The 22535-nt window shown below is 35.8% G+C and overlaps 2 protein-coding genes across 4 annotated transcripts in view; both read right to left on the bottom strand.

Moving 5' to 3' along the window:
• LOC117904683 (2-oxoglutarate and iron-dependent oxygenase domain-containing protein CP2) overlaps positions 1-13291 on the bottom strand; it is a 33821-nt gene extending 20530 nt beyond the window's left edge. Inside the window, exons 1-5 of one of the 3 annotated variants that reach the window (XM_034817417.1) lie at positions 12819-13290; positions 3722-3769; positions 976-1152; positions 727-877; positions 225-315 (exon numbers count right to left, since the gene is read on the bottom strand). In XM_034817417.1, coding sequence (XP_034673308.1) covers positions 225-315; positions 727-877; positions 976-1152; positions 3722-3769; positions 12819-13148 — 797 coding nt within the window. In that variant the 5' untranslated portion in view covers positions 13149-13290. Of the gene's footprint in view, positions 1-224; positions 316-726; positions 878-975; positions 1153-3721; positions 3770-12818 lie in introns of all 3 variants that reach the window. The other 2 variants (XM_034817418.1, XM_034817419.1) reach the window with 2 other exon arrangements.
• Positions 13292-14970: 1679 nt separating this feature from the next.
• LOC117904452 (probable protein phosphatase 2C 8) overlaps positions 14971-22535 on the bottom strand; it is a 34797-nt gene continuing 27232 nt past the window's right edge. Inside the window, exons 8-11 of the mRNA XM_034817052.1 lie at positions 22019-22102; positions 15856-15945; positions 15720-15767; positions 14971-15401 (exon numbers count right to left, since the gene is read on the bottom strand). Of these exons, the coding sequence (XP_034672943.1) occupies positions 15291-15401; positions 15720-15767; positions 15856-15945; positions 22019-22102 (333 nt within the window). The 3' untranslated portion in view covers positions 14971-15290. The remainder of the gene's footprint in view (positions 15402-15719; positions 15768-15855; positions 15946-22018; positions 22103-22535) is intronic.

A 22535-nucleotide genomic window follows, 5' to 3' on the forward strand; every position in this document is an offset into this window, starting at 1 on the left:
CAACTGTTGTAAAGAAAGAAAGAAAAATACAAAATCGCAAACGAGCTTCTCAACAAACCTTAATTACAAACAAATGAACCTTTCTTTGGGAAAAGGAGAAGTAACCATGCTTAAAATGCATTCTATTCAAAAAGCCTCCAAGATGTTCCAAAAAACTCTATAAATTAAACATGTGATGTAACTCTAAAGAAGTACTCGTGCCAAAGCAAAAGCTGAAGAATTACCTACCCAGGTCAACATCCCTGTCTTTTCCGTATTCGACAACAAACCCATGATGTGAATCCAAGGTTGAGCCACCAACTTCAGAAAAGAACACTGCACAGGAAACAGAGCAGCAAAACACAAAGGTTAGGAAAAACTGAGGCAGTATTTGGCAGTGAATTACTAGTCCACAACAATCTAAGCTTCTGATTGCCAGAATAAAAAAAATGGCGGACAAAGTTGGCATCTAGTATAAAATTTAAAGGCTCGCTAACTGCAACTGCTTCACATTCAGTCTTCATTCAGATGGTTACAACTGCAACAAACCATTCTACATGCTAAAATTACTTTTAGATTGCTAACCAATTATGTGTTATCAAGCGCATTGAATGGACAGATCCAACAATAAATTTTTTTTCTCAGCACTTAACGTGGTTATCGGACAAGCTTTTAGCCATAATTTACTGGTGATATCTTCTTGTAATCAGTGAGTTTCCATATTCACTATGAGTAAACATGCACCACCTTTTGATATAGGACGAATAAACCCCTCCATGAGCTTGTCAAGCATGGTTTCAAGACCAAAATCATCAAGAACAGCACCAAATTTATTCATCGTATTCGGACGCATGATTCTGAATTTCGCTTCATTGACCCAGTTTTCAAAATTTTCCACCTAAGTTATCAAAGACATTATAAGAGAACACAAATAAAATTAGAGAAAAAGGATGATAAGCCTGCCATGCAATGGATGAATAGAGTGGCATATGGTACCTCATGTAACAATAATTCACAGAAATGTGGCTGAAACATTTCAAATGTATAGACACCTGGAGAGGGTTCGGACATTATGCTTCTAAAGCTTTCCTCTGTATTATCATTGATTGCTTTAAGAAACTGGGGGACAAAGAAGGTTGCAGGGTGCATGGCATATAACTCTCTATGTAAAGGCTGCAAATAGAAGTGTGCAAATCACCAAGACAGAAATGATAAAAACAATAATAATAACTTTTTTTAACAGAAGCAAACAATTTATTACCACAAAATAAGTAAACAAAAAAAAACAGTAATAATAACAACAACTACATTCAGCAATAAAAATAAAATAATAAATAATTAATTAATAGGTTTGTCCATTCCTTTCAAAGTACAAAATGGTAAACAGATTGTAATGTGACATATAGAAAAAGAAAAAAAAAACCACTAAGCATAACCATTTTTTGTCAACAGATAAGCATCCAAGAGAAACCAAGGCAATTGATGTAGACTTCACAAACACTATTAATTGGGTTAAAGCAAATCAGGTAGTGTTGGGAAGGGTATAGGTTTGTATTTGGAAAAACATCAGGTGGTGTTGGGATCTAGTTGATGATAGAGTATCCCTAGAGGTGTGAAATGAAAGAAGGTTGAAGTTTTGGAAAGATAGGCGGTGTAGGGACGAACCCTTATGTATGGCTTTCCCTTCCTTGTATGCCTTAGCTTCGTCAAAACAGATTTGGGTGGTAGATGTTTGGGATGATCTGGGTGAAGGGGGCCACTAGATTCCTTGTTTTGGTAGACAACTAAATGATTGAGAGCTAAATGATGTAGAGATTTTTTCTCAAGGCTACAAGGGAGGTCCACGAACAGGGAAGAGAAGGATAGAGTGGTATGGATGGATTCTAGGAATGGTGTCTTCCTCATCAAATCATTAAATGCCATTCTAGAGTGGGCATGCAATTCCTTTCCCTAAGACCATCATTTGGAATTCAAGGGTCCCATCAAAAGCAAGTTTTTTTTTTTTTTTTTGCATGGGAAACTAATTAGAGCGAAGTGTTGACCATGGATCAACTTCAAAAGAGAGAGTGGTCTTTGGTGAAAAAGAAAATGTTCTTAACAAAAGCAAAGAGGAATCAATAAATCACATCCTCCATTATCGTGCCAAAGTAAGGGCCTTATGGCATCCTCAATTCTCTTTGTTCAGCATTGCATGAATCCTTTCTTCTACAATGAGGGCAACTATCTTAAGTTGGCATAACTCTTTTGTGGAGGAGAAAACATAAGAAGGTTTGGAGAATAGGCCTCAGTTGTCTCATGAAGAGAACTAGGGAGGGATTTTCTATTAAGACTTCAGGGTAAGAGGGAAGGGTGGCAAGGGGATGGAGGTGTCTCATTTGTTTACTGACAAAACTCTTGTTTTTGTGAAGCTTCTTAATATCAAACGGTTCATTTAAACCTATCAAAAAATAAATAAAAATCAAATGGTTCATTTAGGTTGGCTACCCATGTGATTTGAAAACATCTTCAAGCTAAAAATTAACCTAGAAAAGAGTGAGTTGGTCCCAATAGGGATGATTGCAAATGTGAATAAGTTAGCTCCTAGGTTAGGTTATAGGGTAAGAGATCTTCTGTCTGCATGCTTGGGTCTTCCCTTGGGTGCTCCCTTTAAGTCGATGTCAGTTAAGGATGGAGTGGAAGAAAGTTCAATAAAAAGTTATCAATATGGAAAAGGCAATATCCCAATTATTTCCTAGTGCTTCCAGACATGGAATGGGAACCACTGATTGAGATACCCACTACTAAAAAATGTCCCAATTGTTCTATTCTCATTCCTTGCATTCTGCAAACCAAATGAAGTGTTTAATGCCACTTGCAACTCCCCTCGTAAAACCCCTCCAACCAATGTGTACTTACTGCTTACTTGTCTGTAACCTCTTTTTGTTAGGCACTCTTTAACATATTTCTTATTTGCCTATCAAAAAAGAAAGGAAAAAAAAAAAAAAACAAGAAACTGGGTAGAGTAAATTCAAAAATAAAAATTTAAAAGAAGAGAACACCACTGAAGGTCTAACAATTCCTAATCTTCCAGCATTTTGTGCTAACTCTAATTTGATTTATATGATCTGCCCTGCTCCTAGCATTAGGTATAAGATGAAATAACCAATTTCCTTTTAAGAACTAACTACTTTATGGGTTAACTACCAATGCAGTAATTACCTTATTTCTAAGAAAAGCCAAATATGGACTTTGGCTTCGTTGGACTCAGATAACAATACAAAGATCTAGGTAGCTCATCACCTTTGTTGGGCACAGACTGTGTTTTCAAAAGCGTTGTCAGAGCGCGCCTTGAGGTGAGGCAGGTCCAAAATGCCTTTGAAAACACAGGGCACAAATAACAGTAGCTTAAATCTTCTCTAAAATTGCTGATAATTTTTTTCTTTTGTTCTTTTTGGTACACTTTCAAAGGTCAATCCATTTCAAAAACTTATTAGCAATTTGTCATAAATTTGTAACCATATGTTAATTTCACCATTCAGAAGGCAAAAACATTTTTTTTGTTAATTGTACAGTAACAGGCAGCATGCTAGGTACTAGTTAGGTCGCACAGCACAATTGAGCATGCAAAGCATATTTATGATGACAAGTTCATAACAGTTTTTTTCCCAGACACCAACTAACTCCCAGCTTCAATTATAGAAAAATAAAAATAAATCCTGATAATTCTATAAATAAGCCAATCAGGAGCTGCTATGCATCATACCTGATAATTTGATATAATCTTCTGCCTGTACTCCCTGTGCCTCTGAGCCTGATGCATAGCACAATACAAGGAATATCAGTAGTCATAAAGTATTTTAGGAAGATTGATCAAATCTAAGGCAAACAATAATTTATTTCATTTTCTTTATACATAACAAAATCACGATCCAACAGCAGCTTAAGGAGGCTAAATCAGTGATAACTTACTAAAGACCGAACAAACTAGTATTTCTTCCAATAAATGATAACTTTATTAGAAATAAAATAGTGTATGTCCAATGGCCTTAATTGATTTTGTTGATTGGTAGGGTTCTCTCTAAGGGAGGGGATAGTTTTTTGTAGGACCCTCTTATTTTTGGATCTTCCTTTTGACGACCATTGTATACATCTAGTATACTTTAAAGCACTTTTTCTGGCACTTTTAATCTAGTATACTCATGTTATTTACCTATCCAAAAAAAAAAGGAGTGTGAAGGTGCAAGTTTAAAAAAAAAAAACCAACACAAACCTCCCCCCCAAAAAAAAAGAACCACAAAACAAAACTAAAAAGATAAAATAAACAAATAAACAAAGCATACAAACCAAGAGACAACACATTGAACATAATTCACATGTCAGAATAGAAAACCTTATGCTATTAAAACCAAAATACAATTCCCCCATCATTTTCGATAACCATCAGCTGCTTATAGTCATCCAATGCCACAACCTGATAAAAGATCTAAGCTCAAACTTCACTAACAAACATATCAGCTATAAAAAATTCCACCATTTCTCTCTTCTCAAATAACCCAAGCAACAGGAAAAGGCATTATATTCCAGGATCCTACTACAATACTAAAAGATACTTTTCAGTAGGTATTGAAAAGGCATCACCAATCAGGTGCTGCTACGTGTACACCTTTGAGTATCATGGCTTTGTACCTAAATCTCATTTGTTTGTATTGTTGTAACTTCGTCACATTTGTTTGTATCATCATCCAGTGGTTTAGATTTCACCATATATTCAATGATCAAGATGGGGAGTTTGGTGGGTACCAATTGGATACCTTAGTATTTTCCTATATCAAAATGATTTTGCCCATAGACACAAAACCTTAATACAAGCTTAAATCCAATTCTCCAAAGACGTAGAAAGACCCAAGATACTCAATACCAATTAAAAACAAAGAACCATAGAGTACTTCCAAACTGACACCAAATGAGGAGGTGGCCCAATTATTCATCTGAACACAAACATATTATTATTATTTATTTTTTTGATAGGTAAATAAGAATTGTATTAAAAGAAAGAAAGTATACACGTTGTATACAAAGAAAGAAAGACAAAAAAAACGCAAAGACACAAACATATTCATACACCAGACAACAATCTAATAGGAGCAAGGATTAAAATTTCTGATTTTTTTGGCGAAATATCGACGATATATCAAATATTGGTGGTGCCCGACACAATATTGGGCATCGATTATCGATCAGTGGGAATTTCGGCAAAATATCGGTAATATCGGTGATATATCGATTAGGAAGCGAAAATCGGCGAAAAAATTGAGCGTGGAGCAACGCACAGAGTAGCAGAGAAAGCCTGTAAAAAAATCGGAGATATATTGGCGATATATCGATGATTTATCGGCAATATTTGAGAAAAATCGGAGATTTTTTTGAAAGTTTTTTTAAAACAACATTTATCCTTTTTTTATTATTTTTTTATTTTTTTTATTTTAAATCTACATTATCATTTTATTTTATATTATCTTTTTATTTTCAACTACTTTTTATATTTATCTCATTAATGCTATTTTAAAAAATTACTATCACTTCATTCTTAATTTTTTTTATTTATCAGTTTATTTTATTTAATTTTAAATGTTTTTATTTTAAAATATTAAAAATACAATTTTACTCAAAAATTGCTACAATATAAAAAAAATTAATGAAGTCCTAATATTTTATAAATTAAAATTAATTTGATAAGATAAAGTATTAATAATTTTAATTATTTAAATAAATTAATGTTAATAGAAAAATTGTCACCATATATTTGTAATAAATTTTTAGAAATCAAATCTTAAATAAAATATTTTATATAAATCAATTTAATTTTTTATTTAAAATGTAATAAAACATGTTTTAATAAAAGTATTTTTAATTTTTAAAATAAATGAATATAAATATATTAAAGGAATTTAAGCTAATTTTTTTATAAAAATTTGATAAATATTATCTTTAATTGTACTTATATCAATTACACTTACAAAATAACTTTAATATATATTTATATTCTTACTTATTTTATCGTTTTTTAGAGTTTTTCAAGCATTCTCGTGAATTTTGAATAATTTTTGCCTCATTGATATTTTTGTCAAAATATCCACCAATATTTCTTCGATATTTCCAATATATCCGTAAAATCCAAGTATCGATATATCCGTATTTACTTATATTTTAAACCTTAAATAAGAGGCAAAAGAGGCCTCTTTAATCTGATTGGTCCACCAAACATATTCCTTGAGAAATAATGCTCTCTTAAGGAAATGACTTTGGAGGTTCCCTAAGGAAAGGAGTGGTCTTTGGCATCGGGTTATTGCGAGTATTTATGGGACACATCCTAATAGATGGGACGCCAACATGGTGGTTAGATGGTCACACAAATGTCCTTGGAAGGCTATTGCACAAGTTTTCTAGGATTTCCCCCCATATATCCGCCCAGTGGTGGGAAATGGGGAGAGAATCCATTTTTTGGAAGATCTATGGTGGGGTAACTAACCTTTGTGCTCTCAATTCCCTCGTCTTTATAAAGTTATTTCTGTAAAAAACCCCACCGTCTCAGTTGTTCTTGGCAATTCCTATCTACTCTCTTGGAATTTTAATTTTCGTCGTAACCTCACTGATACAGAAAAATTGAACTCCTTTAGAGACTCATGTCCTCCCTTAGTTCAGTGCATGTTTCTTCTTCTATGACAGATTCAAGAGCTTGGTTTTTGTCCTCATCAAACTTGTTTACTGTTAAATCTTTTTTTCTTAGTCTTGTCAAATTTCTCAAATCTTGTCTTGTTCCTTCCAACCAAGTTTTTGTGGAGATCAAAAGCCCCTTCAAAGGTTAAGGCCCTTGCTTGGTTATTAGTACATGGGAAGGTAAACATCAATAACAAGCTGCAATTACAAATCCCTTTGTCCTTAGTGGTACATTCTACGCAAAGGAAATAGAGAATCGATTGACCACCTTTTTCTACATTGCCCTTTAACTATTGGGCTTTGGCACAAGCTCTTCAATCTAGCAAGGTTGGATTGGGTTCCACCAAGGAGTATTGAGGACATGATGATTATTGCATTTAGAGGATTGGAGAATTCAATTAGAGGGAAGACACTTTGGCAAATCACTTGCCTCACTTTGTTGTGGATTGTGTGGCAAGAGAGAAACGTTAGGATTTTTTAGGATAAGAGAAGATCGGAAAGGATGTTATGGGATTTACTTCATTTCTATTCTTCTCTATAGGCCTCTTGTACCGTTGTTTTTAGAAGAGTTCCTCTTAGTGTTTTACAACTCAACTGGACTATGGTTTGTGCTTCAAAAGTTTGAGATACTTGAAGATTATCTTTGTATATAGTTCTCTATAGTGGGGTGTATTCTTACTTTGATTGGATTCTGTATTTTGAGGGAAGGACCTCTCATCCTTCTCTTGTATCTTTACTACTATTGATACAATATGTTCTGTTTCTTATCAGAAAAAAACAAAAAAAAAAAAATAATAATAATAATCCTATTCGACATTGCTGGACATACAGGAAAGGTCATGATAGAGATAATTATAAAAATTCAACTGCAATAACTGAACATGGTCACCAAAGTTCAGAATTTAACAATGTCAAAAATCACAAAAAGTCTATACATGCCACCTTGATTTCCCCTGTCAATTGGAAAAAAGCATTCAAACCAGACAAGCCATGTCAATGGGCATATCAAAAAAATTTAGTAGAAAAGCACAACTCAGATTTTCAGAAAATAACTACCCTCGAATTATCATGGAAAGGTTCAAATATAAGAATGAACAAAATACAAATCCATTCCTACTTAATCTCTAAAGTCAGTAGCAATCCTCAAGAATATGCAGGCCTACATACCAGAAAACTACTTTCTATCAGGGGAAAAAAAAACCATAAAACTACTAATGAAGTGCAGCACTGCTTCCATCCCACACCATAGAGGCTTTGATTCTCCATGACAAGCACCACACGTTATGTTACAAACAATAGAAGGTAAAGGCCAACAGAAGTTGGTGAATTCCAAAAGATAGATGCCAAGAAATTACGCAAGACAAGCAGCTAACATGACTTTACACAAGGGATGTCAATACCATCACTCCCATCTTTATTGAGGTCTAATATCCATCAAAAAAGTTCTATAAAAAGAGATAAGAAATTTAATTTGATAAAAAAATAAAAATAAAAAAGAAAGAAAACAAAAAGGCGGACAAACTATGATCATAAAAATTTAATTGAATTTCAACCTTCAGTAAACCATATTAAATGGATTCATTTTCCTGATAAAAAAATAAATAAATAAATAATGAATTCCAGCCTCTTACAATTGTCCTGCGAAATTGTTAAAACTACTGCCCGCCTAAGAGCTTAAGCTACAAGAGGATGAACTAGTAATGTACATCAAGTTGATGAACACCTAACACCCTGCAAATGTAGCCTCCTTTCATATGTAGGAATCAACCAATTAAGGTATAAACAAACAAAGAGGGCTGAACCCAAGACCTCCACAAATACCAAGTTGGGAAAAAAGAAATAAAAGGCTAGAATTGACTGAATTGCATTGATAATTACCAAGAAAGAGAAAAAACATTAAAGGTATCAAATATATTACCTAAAAGAATAATAAATCTATAAAATAAGACCCAAAGTATTGTACTACCAAATTCTAACCTAATCAAATCCATATAGGTTCTAATCAATAAAAAAAAATGGTACAATTCATGCTAGTAAACTGTTACCACATTAAAATGCAATCTCCCAAATTTCCTTATTACAACAAAAGGTCCCTCTATGGAGCTCCTTTACCTTTTTGCTTCTTATTTACCATGTAAACCAACAATCGCCCAAACCAGACCTTCCTAAGATTCCACTCTATAAAAATCATCTAATTTGCTTCATAAAGGAACAGTTGAGGTTGGCACAGAGAAACTGAAATATGTTCTCCCTACCTTTCCATCATTTAGAAATAGGAACCACTCTTCTCACAATAAAATCGCAATAATGGTTGCCTACCATTAGAGCAAAATCCTGAATACAGCCAGCAAATCCCTAATAATAATGATAGAATAATAGTAACAACAACAACAATAATTTATTGTGCACCACATATTTAACTAAGAACTGCCCAGCTACACCAAATATACTAAAAAACTTTAGTTTCCTAATCAATAACCTCATTACAGTCAATAATAATAAGCTTACATATAAAAGCATCACAGAAAAACAATCATTTAGTCATGTACACCTCATGAACTTGTATCAATCCATCCAAGGCAGAACTTAATATTTCCAATTGAAATTAGAACCAGCACTACAACCACAGTGATAAAGTTAAAACAAAGAAAAGAAAACAAACTGAGAAAGAAATGGCTCACTGTTGACACGAAGGGGACAAAAAGCATAAAATATTTCCAATTGAAATTAGAACCAGCAGTACAACAGTGATAAAGTTAAAACAAAGAAAAGGCAACAAAGTGAGAAAGAAAAGGTTCACTATTGACACTAAGGGGACAAAGAGCATAAAATAAGGTTCACTATTGACACTAAGGTTCCTTCGTTGTTTGACTTAGCTGTTGCAAAGGAGGCTTAGGTGGCAAATGTTTGGGACTTGTCAATTGGAGAAGGCGGCTAGAATCCTTGTTTCTCTAGGCCCTTCAATGATTGTGAGGTGGAAACTGTGGAGCGATTCCTTTTGAGAATTCAAGGGAAGAGGGTGTCTAGAGAGGTGGAAGATAGGGTGCTTTGGGCAGAGTCAAAGAGTAGAAAGTTTTTTGTCAAGTCCTTCTATGTAGCCTTAGAGCCAAAAGGTTCAACCTCCTTTCCAATGAGTAGTATTTGGAGATCCTATGTGCCTCCTAAGATTAGTTTTTTTGCTTGGGAGATGTCATGAGGGAAGGCCTTAATTTTGGATCAGGTTAAGAGGAGGGGTTGGCTCTTAGCAAACAAATGTTTTCTCTTTACCACATCGAAGAAGAATCCATTCACCACATTCTTTTTTATGAGAAACAACAATATAGTATATTGAAGCAAAAAAAAAGTACAAAGAAGGATGAGAGATCCTCCAAAAAGTACACAAAAAGAAAGCAAGAACCTCCAATTTTAAGAATCCATTGACCACATTCTAGTTCACTGTGTAAAGGCTAGGGTTCTTTAGTAGTTGCTTTTGGCTCTCTTCGGTGTGTTGCTTCAATGGCATGGCTCATTTGTGGGCAAGAAGCAAAAGAGGCTTGGAAGATAGCTCATTTATGCATTTCTTTTTTTTTTTTTTTATAAGGAGTGAATATAATATAAAAAGTGCCAAAAGAACGCATCAAAGTACACAGGACATATACAAAAAGCACCTAAAAGCACAATGAACAAGAGAGAAGCACAGAAAAAAGCACCCTCTCTTAACAAGAACCCAGCCACTCAACAAAATCAAATAAAGACATAGAATCTATCTCTATGTATAATTTTACCTAAGAAAACAAATTACTAAGAAATGAATTCTTCAAATAAAGATCTGAATGCTACTCATTATCAAACACTCTATGATTCCTTTCCTTTCAAACAGTCAAAAAAAATACACCAAGGAGTTGCTCGTCAAATCTTCTTGCGTCTTTTACCCACAAAGGACTTGTGCCACTCTAAGAGAGCCTCTTGAACGGTAGCAATTTGCATTCATTGGACACCGAAAAAATCAAATAGCAACTGCCAAAGGACCCTGACCTTAGAAAAATGGAAGAGTAAGTGGTATGTTGATTCTTTCTTTACTTTGCAACGAAAACATCTATTGGTCAAAGACCACCTTCTTTTTTGAAGCTGATCTATGGTCACAACTTTTCCCAAACTAGCCTCCCAAGCAAAAAAAAATTAACTTTAGAAGGCACCCAAGAGTTCCAAATTACACTTTTTGGAAAGGAAAACACCACCCCTAGTTCCAAAGAGGCATATAAAAGCTTAACCAAGAACTTGTTGTTGGTCAAGTTCGTCCACACCACCTTGTCTTACCCCGCACTATCAACCACCTTTCCTTGCAACCTTGAAAATAAGTCCTCTACATCATTCACTTCTCAATCATTTAAAGGTCTAGAGAAACAAAGATTCAATTCTCTCCCTTTAAAACCAATATCTACCACCCATGCCTTCTTTGAAATTGCTAAGACAAATAAAGAAGGGTAGGAAACACACAATGGCTCCTCCCCACACCATTTGTCCTTCCAAAACTTCATCCTCCTTCCATTACCCACCACAAAGGAGGAACTGCATATGAAATTGGTCCACTCCTTCCTTATAGATTTCCAAAGCCCAACTCCATACCCTCCTTTATGCATCTTTTGAACAATTTGGAAGGAAAGAAACAGACTTGCTTTTGAGAATGAGGAGCTTTCAAACCAAAGCCTAAAAAACTATTTTGATTGTAATTTCTGGTCTTGGACAATGCTGTTTTTAGATGATGGGCATTTATCTTTAATCAATTTTCTTGATTGGTTGGGCTCTAGGTGAGGACGGGTGTTGTTTTTTGTCAGCCCCCTTTGCTTTTGGTTTTGCCTTTAGGCATTCGGTAGTGTATACTTCCCGCATGCTTTGGGATGCCTTTTGGGCCCCCTTTCTTTATATATTACACTTTTGTTTTTACCTATCAAAAAAAAAAACTTAACAGCCAACTAAGATCATGAGGATAAAATTAGAAAGCCCTAAATCAGCAAGTTAATCACAAACATAATAACTGCATGACACAAGTCACCGTAAAACGGAGAAGAGGAGAAGATGGAATTTTTTCTGTTTGAGAGGATCAAATCTCCAAGTGCAGGACAATTTGCAGTTTTCAAGCAAACGGAAAAAGGAAACCAGCACCTTTTAAGGAAACCGAAAATAAGGAAATTTGTAGCAGTGAGTAGAATATAAGACTAGTCAAGCCTAAAATTAATCCACAATTTAGTCATAAATTAAAAAAAAAAAAAAAAAAAAAACAGTGGCCTCCTGCTTAAAGTAGGCTTGAGATGCAATAAACTATTGAGGTTTCTCCTCCAAACATGATAAAGTTCCTTAGCAACATCTTCAATATGACTTCTTTTTTTTTTTCTTTTTCTTTTTTTTTTTTTTGATAGGATCTTCAATATGAAAATTATCACAAGGAGCTCAGTTACAGCCCAGTTATTGCACTTGAAAAAATCAAGTATCTCAAATTGCATGTGTCTATAATCTAATTTCTCCATTATCCGAGACATCAAGTAAGTGACACACAATAACTTAGTCCTATTCAGCATGACTGCTGGAAACTTCTTTAAGAATGAAACACGGAAACTGAATCCAGGTGTATCTCAGATATTTCTGGAAGGTCAAGCAACATGGACTACCATTACACCACATTAAAAGCCCACAAAATTGTGCTGAATGATTCAATGAAACACATAAATTGAGAGATATTGTTTTACCGTAGAGCTGAAATTCAAGGAAACCCTAACCTACATCAATTTCAAATTCACTTCAAAGCTCATCAGCTCATTGATTCAAAGGAGCTTAGGCACCAAGAAGGTAATGGTCAAGCATCAAAATCACTGTCGCATAATGCACATTTGAAGTGCCATGAATGTCCCAAGAGATGATGGTCGAGCACATCCATACATCCGATTCACCATTTGTCCCGATCATTTTTGCTAATTTTTATATAACTAATTAAATTTGGAATTGAAAAGGTAAGAAAATGGATAACAAAACCCAATTTTTCTTTCATTTCAGAACCAATGACCAACTCAACCAAGACGTTTCTTTCCACTTTCGTCCCTTTACTCGGCAACCTAACAGATACGAAAACAACCGTACATAGGAAAAGAACCAATTCTCCAAACACGTACTCTGGTTTGCTCTCCCTGGGGCAAGTACCGCAACAAAATCTCCCTCATGAACTGCACCTTCGCTTCTCGCGACACCGACAGCATGCTCGGGGGTAAGTACCGCTCCAGAGAGCTGAAAATTGAGGGATTGAAGTCCAATTGCAGGTCATCATAGTTGTCCGGCTTGTGATCCTTGTTCGGGTTCAGCCGGAGCCTCTGGCTGGGCACAAAAGGCCGGCTGGAGTCGCCGGACACTACTCCATTCCCGCCTCCGATGCTGGCGATGGCACCGGAGCCGTTATTCTGAGGAGGAGGATCTTCCCGGCGGTCGGCGGAGCCGTCGGTGGACATGGTCAATGAGATTGATATCCGGCAATGGCTGTTGTGCAGTGCATTACTGTCTGGAATTAGGGTTTTGAGAGCGGGGTACAAGGTGAATGGTCTCTGTTGCCGTTAGGGTTTGGCGAACTGAAGAATTTTTTAGGCGTGATTTTTGTATATTCTAATATTTGTTTTTATGTTTGAGAAGTGATTGTGATTATACAAATCGCTTAAAAAATAGTGTCACTCACTCGCTGTGATATTAAAAAAAAAACCAAATGTAAACGATAGGCCTTTCCATTAATTTAATTCATTCAATTCCATATATTTTATTTTGAAATTATTTGAATAGTCTTTTGTGTTCTTATTAAATTTACTCTAGGTGTATATGTTTTAAAGTTTATTTAGTAATGATTTTAAGAACCATTTTTACTCGTTTTAATGCTTGAAATATAAAAAATTTTAAATGTCCAAAATATTAAAAACACTTTTTAGAATCACTGTCAAACAAATTTTTACTTAATATAAAATTAATGAGTTTGAGTTAAAGTTAATCATATTTGTGCCAATTAGCATAATTTATTATCTTAGAATCGGTTTTTATATGTTTAAGTTTTTATCTAATATTGACATAATCATAATTTGTGCATGGTTAACTTATCATTCTCATGATCAATTTTTATGCGCGTTTAAATTATTATGTTGTATTGACATAATTATAATTTATCTATGCACAAATTTAAAAAATCGTAACAAAAATAGACAAAACTATAAATAAGAAAAATATGCAAACAAAATTATTTAAATAGAAAATTTGTGATGTGTAAGTTTTTGTAGTAATATTCTTTATAAAATGTTAATAAATTTGATCACAAAAAAAAAAAGTGAAGTCAATAGTTTTTGAAGTTAAAAGGTCAAGTGAGGAGCCTAGTATACTTGTTCACGAGTGATTAGCATGTATGTAGTAATTTATATGTATTTTTCGAACTTGAAATAATGTCTTAAGAAACATTTTTTTCGTCATGAAGTTGTTTCCCGATCCTTTCAATAGAAGGAAGTCAAAAGTCATCACTATTTATAGGTAAAATTAAAGATAAATTTTGGAATCCTAAAATTTAATTATTTAATTTAAATAATTTGCCACATATCACTTTTAAAAAGGCATATCAAGTGTTCAAAAGATGCTACTCATCACTTGTTAAACTCAGATTTTTTTAAACTCAAGACTCACAATTTTGATAATGAATTTAGTAGTAATTTATTCTATCAAATTTTTATGCATTCATACATTACCCACTTCATTCATATAATCTTAAATTTTAACATTTTTATTTGAAAAAATAATGCTATTATTAACAAGTTACAATAATTTTATTATATATATTTTTATATTTTTTTTAAATCATTGTAATTCATATAAATTTAAAATTTCGGGTTAAACGAATTATGATGATGCTTGGTGAGTCATGATTTAAATAGATTGTTTGTATAAATTTTGTGTGAATTTAATGTACTTCAATCCAACTCAATTCAATTTGTTTGTTAAATATAGTACAAAGATCATATTGGTATAATCGATGAACAACTCGATATTCAAGTTGTCGTAGACATCGTTTGAATAGATTAGAGTCAGACTTAGGTTAGAAAAATATCAACCCAAAAATATTATGATTAGTATGGGTCAAAGGTTTAAGCAACCCACCAAAATAAAACCCATGTATTATTTATTTGTTTATTTTTAACTATATTATACTTTTTTTATTAAAATACAAAAACATAAATATTTCCCACATGAATTCTCACCTCCCTCCTATATTTTGATGGAATTATGTTATCCCTATTAAGATCTGAGTAAAAAAAAAATCATACCATGAACTGTAGTTGGACTACCTTTCCAGATAATTTCTATATATGAGAACTACAGCAGAAAACAAGAAGTAGATCACCATGCCCATACCGGAAACACCTAGCAGTTTTTTGACACCGAGAATACAAATTGAACTGCTTCAACTGTAGGGAGTTGGGGTTCCTGACCTGCCATAACATTAGGCAGAAATAAACAGGACAAGAGCAACATTTGTGGTACACAAAACCAAAGAGCAGAGCCTCACTTTGCATGACATCCAGCAACAAAAATTTTCATTTTAGCATGAAGTCAGTTGCATTTTGTAACTACTTGGGCCTGAAAACAATGACAATTGCAGTACAGTTATCTTTGCAGCGCCGCTCACGGACAGCTTCCCTTACAAGACGGCGACTCACAGTTGCAACAGGTAGGCCCTCCTGCCAAAGAATGACAAGGATAGAAAACTGCACTTTAAAGCTCTTTCATAATCTAAGGTTGAGCAACTTGAACAATTGAAGTCAGGAGATACTTTTATTACTGATGGACAAAAACTGGTTCTATAATGCAGAGCTCTTGTAGTATGACTTAAACGTATTAAAAGCAGAAAAAGGGAGCCTTAAAAATTTTCTTAGCTTAGACAAATTATAAAAACACAAATAAGCTCATTCCAATGCAAACCAAAAACACTGGAGTAAGTTCCATGGGCAAACAAAACAAGATATCCATAACCCCATGATGTAGAGAAGTGATCTTACCTTCAACATTTTATGAACAAAATCAACAGCATCACTAGGTCCAAAAACCTGAAACAGTCCCATGATGTAATTTTATAGTAATGGTAAAGCTTTGATATATATTCAAAACCAAAACAGCTAATAATAGAAAACATACCCCCCACAGGCCATCGCAGCCAAGAATAATGAAGTGTTCTCTTTCTGTGAGGTCAAAGGAATGAACATCTGGAGTAGCAACAACACCCACCTGCAAGTCACATACTTTTTTGAGATGGCAATACATTGAACCTCATCTATGCATTTATGGTTAAAGCACGGATCTCATGCAATAGAATAAATGAACCAAGGAACAAATAGCCAGGAAATGCAAGAACCAAGAGAGAGAATACCCAGGAAAGATGACTTCATACTATACATGAAAAAAAAGAAAAAGAAAGAAAAGAAAAGAAAACATGTTGAAGAAACTGAGAATGATTTTTAAAATTCATTCAAAGCTATATTTTTTACATAAATGTATCCCTATTTAACAAATACACAGAGAGCAATTAAAAAGGAAAAAAATACAAATATGGAAGAACACAAATTATCCACAATTGAGGCCTCAATCTTTCCCTATTATCCTACCAATCATCATTCAAAATTATAACGGATTTCCACACTCCCCCTCAAGTTGGATCATAGATATTAAATCATGTCCAACTTGCCAATAAAGTCTTCAAAGCTTGATTTCTGTAACCCCTTGGTGAAAATATCGGCCAATTGTTCCCTTGTAGGGATATAAGTCATGCAAATAATCCCTTTCTCAATTTTTTCCTTTATAAAGTGTCTGTCCACTTCTATATGTTTGGTTTTGTCGTGCTGAACAGGATGATGAGAAATACTAATGGCAGCTTTGTTGTCACAATAGGGTTTAATGAGGAGCTCTATTGTAATGCGTAGTTCTTCCAACAGTTTCTGCAACCATAGTCCTTCACACATACCTTGTGCAACTGCTCTGAATTTAGCTTCGACACTGCTTCTGGCTACTACACTCTGCTTCTTACTTCTCCATGTTACTAAATTCCCCCAGACATAGGTACAGTAACCTGTAGTAGACTTTTTGTCATTTGTCGATCCCGCCCAATCTGCATTTGTATAGATCTCTATTTTCTTACTATCACTCTTCTTAAAGAATAGTCCTCTCCCTAGAGAACCCTTTAGGTATCTGAGGATTTTATACACTGCTTCTAGATGACTTTCCATTGATGAGTGCATGTACTGGCTAACCACGCTTCGACGAAAGCAATGTCAGGTCTAGTGTGAGAAAGGTAGATCAGTCTACCTACTAGTCACTAATATTTCTCTCTATCAACAGGCTTTCCGTCACTTTCCATTTTGTTTCTTGCCATGATAGGGGTATCGTTTGGCTTGCATCCCAGCATGTCAGTCTCAGTCAACAAGTCAAGTACATACTTTCTTTGGGAAATACTAATTCCTTTCCTTGATCTAGCGACTTCCATTCCTAGGAAATACTGCATTTGACCCAGATCTTTCACCTCAAATTCTATGGCTAAGACCTTCTTCAACCTTTCCACTTCTCTTGTGTCATCTCCAGTGAGAATGATGTCATCAACATACATGATTAGAATGGTCATCCTTCCATCATTGGACTGTTTGAAGAACATAGTGTGATCCGACTGTCCCTGTTGGTATCCTTGGTTCTTAATCACCTTTGCAAATCTATCAAACCATGCTCTAGGTGATTGTTTGAGACCATAAAGAGATTTCTTCAATTTGCATACCCTAGTTTCTTCTTCTTCCTTACAGAACCCTAGTGGTAACATCATAAACACTTCTTCTTCTAGTTCACCATTCAGAAAGGCATTCTTGATATCAAACTGATGGAGTGGCCAATCGAGGTTTGCTGCCAAGGATAAAAGAACTCGAATAGTGTTCAACTTTGTTACTGGTGCAAATGTCTCGGTATAGTCAATGCCATAAATCTGAGTGAACCCCTTTGCAACTAGGCGGGCTTTGTATCGTTCTACTGTGTCATCCGCCTTATATTTCACTATGAATATCCATTTACAGCCCACTGGTTTCTTCCCCCTTGGCAAATTCATCACTTCCCAAGTCTCATTTTTTTCCAATGCCCTTATTTCTTCCATCATAGCCTCTTTTCATTTTGAAATTTCGAAGGCTTCTTAAATGTTTTTAGGAATCTGGATTCTATCAAGGTTAGTTGTAAAAGCACGGCATTTTGCAGAAAGAGAATTATGACACAAATTTCGAGATAGGATGGAGAGTACATGAACGAGGTTGTTTCCTAAGAGCAATGGGTAAGTCATCAGTTACCTGATCAGAATTGGAGCCATACTCCCAAGGGATTGGAACTATTACCAGTTCTGACTCTTTTAGTCCTTCGGAGATCAGTATCTCATTGAACTTCGATTTTGGCCTCCTTGAGTAGACAAGTGTTTCCTTATTTGTCTGTAATTCTGTATCTCCCCCTGAGTTTAAGTGTCCTTCTATATTAGGCGAAGGGGTAGATATAAGGCACGGAGTGGATTCAAACATAGCAACATCAAGATAGTCAAAGGTTAATGAAGGTCTAGTTTCACTCATGGACTCCCCCTGAAGCGAGTAGTAGGGAGTATGCTCAAAAAATGTGACATCTAGGCTAACATATAGCTTCTATGAAATTGGGTCATAGCATTTGTAGCCTTTTTGTGTGGAAGAGTAGCCAAGAAAGACACATTTAAGCGCTTTGGGATCAAATTTATTCCGCTTAGGTCCGTGAGTGTGGACAAACACAGTGGACCCAAAGACACGAAGTGGAAGATGTGCATCAAGTCTCAAATGAGGAAAAAACTCTTGGAATTTCTGGAGGGGTGTGACAAAGGATAGGACCCGACTAGGCATTCGGTTAATAAGATATGTAGTTGTCAAAATGGAGTCACCCCAAAATTGTGAGGGCATGTGAGATGTAAACAGCAAAGCATGAGCAACTTCAAGAATATGTCTATTTTTCCGTTTTGCAACCCCGTTTTGTTGAGGGGTGTCAACACAAGAACTTTGATGTATAATACCATTTTCTTGTAGGTAAGTGCTCAAGGAGTGATTGAAATACTCAATACCATTATCAGTACGAAGAATTTGAATTTTAGTGTGAAACTGTGTTTGTATCATAGAGTGAAAGTTCATGAAGACTGATCGAACCTCAGTTTTATCAGTCAACAAATATACCCAACACAGGCGAGTATGATCATCAATAAAAGTAACAAACTATTTTCTATGGGTCCTATTAGGGGTACATGAGGGACCCCATAGATCACTGTGAATCAGAGTAAATGGTATGGATGGTTTATACTTAGATTTAGGAAAAGACGCCCGATGATGTTTGGCAAGTTCACACACTTCACACTAAAAATCTAATAAAGCTTTATTTGAACATAGTGAGGGAAATAAATGTTTTAAGTACTGAAAACTAGGATGACCCATCCTTTTGTGCCATAACAAAAGTTCACTGTCCTTAGGATAAGATGTAGAATTACAAACAGTAGGAGAACTTTGTCCAAGCACATCGGTTTCGCCGAAGTAATATAGACCCTCACGTTCCTTAGCACTGCCAATCGTCTTCCCCGATGATAGGTCCTGAAAAACACAGTGAGATGGTAGGAATTTAGCTGAACAATTAGACCTTTTGGTTAACTGGCTAATAGACAGCAAATTGCAAGACAAATTAGGTACATGTAGGACAGGGTTGAGAGTAATCGACTCAGAAATACGAATATTCCCTTTGCCAGCAACTGCTGATAAAGTACCACGTGCAATTTTTACTTTTAAATTACCGGCACAGGGAGAATATATAGAAAATAAATGATGAGCATCAATCATATGATCAAATGCACCAGAGTCAGTAATCCAGGGAGTAGTCTGAGACATGGTGCTAAGTACTATCAAAGAGGTACCTTTTTTTGCCAAAGAACTAGAGGATAAAGTGGCAGAAGACTGACCAGAGGCTTGGAAATTAGAAAAAAGCTCATATAATTTCGCAAGTTGGTCAGAATTAAACCCCACACTAGAAGTTGACCGACAAATTTCTATGGGAGTTTTGTCTGATTGGGTTTCGGTGGAGGCCTAATGACTATGGGTTTTATTGGGCTGTCTGGGCTTCTAATCTGCGGGCTTGCCATGTAAGGCCCAACAAGTGTCTTTAGTGTGGCCCAACTTCTTACAATGCTCACAATAAGTCCTCTTGGACTGTCTTGGGCTTGGCCCACTAGATCCAGCAGCATGAGGCCCACTAATAGTAGCATGAGGCCCACGTCCAGCATGAGGCCCATGAGGCCTATGAGTTAAAAGGGCTGAGCCCTCAAGCCCAAATGAGAGATCCAGCATCACTCTCCTGCTGCTTTCCTCTCGCCGCACCTCGGAGAAGACTTCTCGGATGAAGGGCAACGGCCGACGACTGAGAACCCTACTCCTGACATCATCAAGCTCGCGGTTTAGCCCCGCTAGGAACTCGAAGACCCTCTCGTTCTCCATCTTCTTCTTGATACTTTTTCATTACTTTATTAGTTGTAGCAACACTTCAGCAAAAGAGATTTGAGGATCATTGGGTCCTTCAAAAGTGACCTTACATTTGGGCAGAGGATTGTGGGAAAGGATTCTCACCGTTGATCAGTTGATGCCGAGATGGAGAATAATGGTAAATCAGTGTTTCAAGCACAAATTAGTGAAATATTTGGTTAATAAATAACTGATCCATTGCCCCATCTTGTGGACTGTGATTTTTGTTCCCCCTGTTTGGTAGTGGGTGATACATTCAGAAAGGGAAATCTCTATACCAGGCACAGGAAATTTGTTAATTGGGATTTGGGGCAGGTGCAGATGATGCAAGGTCACCTGGAAAGGGCAAAATAGAACTTTTGAAGAGGTTGAATTGACAGAGAGAAAGCTGGAAGAATTATTCTTCAATCTGTACATATTTGAACCATCAAATCTCTCCCTAAAAATGTAGGTCCTTGAGTTTCTTATGGACTCAGCTCTTGATGATCTTTTGAGTTTGTGGTCATCTTTTCCTGTTTCTGTTTTGACTCCTGTGTTGTTTTTGAGAGGATTTCATTGCATTCTTCTTGTGTACTTGGATTGTGATCCCTTTGGCCAGGTTTTGTGCCATTTAAAGGGGAGTTTTTGCTTTATTCTAACTTGTAAAAGACATTGTTAATGGTGGGTTCTAAGTAGAGGATAGGAAGTGTGCCACAAGAACAGTGAGATTGCAAGGTTAGAGAGGTCTTTGTTCTTCTCCTTTTGTTATTTATAAACGAATCATTGGACCTTTTATATAAAAACCTAAGGTCGAACCTCATTAGTTGGTGAGGCCCAACCAATAAGAGAACTCCGCATATTTGTATCAACCAACTCTTATACTAATATTCTTATGCTTGCAGTATCATGTGGCATTGGATGGCGATGGGTCCCTTAGTGGCGTCATGCCCACCTCCTCTCAATCCAATCAAAACGGATTTGATGCATGCACAATCTATTCCACCTTGATAAGTCTCTTACTCCATCTACCAAATTAAGGCCCTCATCATGTCCCAAGAACTCAATAGTGGGAGGGCCAAGCCCACCATCTCGGTGCACTAGGTCCATGTAAGATCTCCCAAGTCCTACTCCCAACTTGAGTAGGTGTAATGGCATGAGGATGTCACATCCTAAGTGGGAAGTTTTTGAGGAAGTGTAGAGACCAAGTAGTTAGGCCATGAGGTGATACAGATTTGAAGAAGGCACCTCCTGTTTTGACACTACCCATATGAAGGGTGAAGTTGACACCACCATGTGGGGGAGCAAGTCGAAACCAACCTTGCATCAGGGATTGAGCTGACACCATCTTATGACACCACCAGCACAAGCTTAAAGGGGTCAACGCTCCCCTCCTCATGCAGGCAAAAGAGTGATATTTCACTTAGCAAGTATCTTCCCAATTGGAAATGATATATTCCCTCAACATCCACAACTAGTGGGCATCCATTAAGGTGGGCGTTAACACTTGTGCCAAGCATGCCTTCCAGCATAACACAAGGCATGTGCAACAACACAAGACGTGTGATCTTGTGAGCAGAGAATCATTTAATACACATTGCAGTGGATTACTAGAAATCCAACATTTCGTATTGGAACATGTCAAGGGGATGTATAGGCCCACATGTAGTGCGTGAAATTGGGCATCAACAACTATATACATTATTTCAAATAAAGCTAATCACTATGAAGTTACAAAGGAAGGAAAGCTGAAGTTGTCGGTTAAATTATGCAGTAAAGGAGAACTAAAGTACCTTTTTGAACTGGCGATCTCCAAAGGCCCTAGAAACTTCAAGGCGTCCCTGCAATCGTCCATTTGAACTCACAGACCCACCAGCCTAGAAAGCAAAGTATGCTTATTAATAGAAGCATATAAATTGAAAAGAAGCAAATCCAGATAGTACTAAGTTAAAATCTATAAGGTCAAAAAAAATACTTTGATGGACAAGAGATCCAATATAGTGACTATATCCCTATGTCTGGTCTGGAAATGACTGCAGCCTATGTATGGTATAGAAATTCCATATTTTTATCTGGACTGCTCAACCTGTAGATCATCCTTATGTTGATTTCTAACCTGTTTGTTATTATCCTTTAATTTGAAGGGTTGTTTTTCCCCAATTAGTAGGAAAGGAATGGGAGTTCATCTTAAGTATAGCAGAAATAGGGAAAAAAATGGGGCAAGAAAAGAATTTGTTTTAAACTGCAAAACAAGGCAATATATTAGCTCTTATTTATCAAGTCATATCAATGAAGGGTGTTTAGTTGGTA

This window comes from Vitis riparia, chromosome 17, assembly GCF_004353265.1.
Source record: "Vitis riparia cultivar Riparia Gloire de Montpellier isolate 1030 chromosome 17, EGFV_Vit.rip_1.0, whole genome shotgun sequence".
Taxonomy (NCBI): domain Eukaryota; kingdom Viridiplantae; phylum Streptophyta; class Magnoliopsida; order Vitales; family Vitaceae; genus Vitis; species Vitis riparia.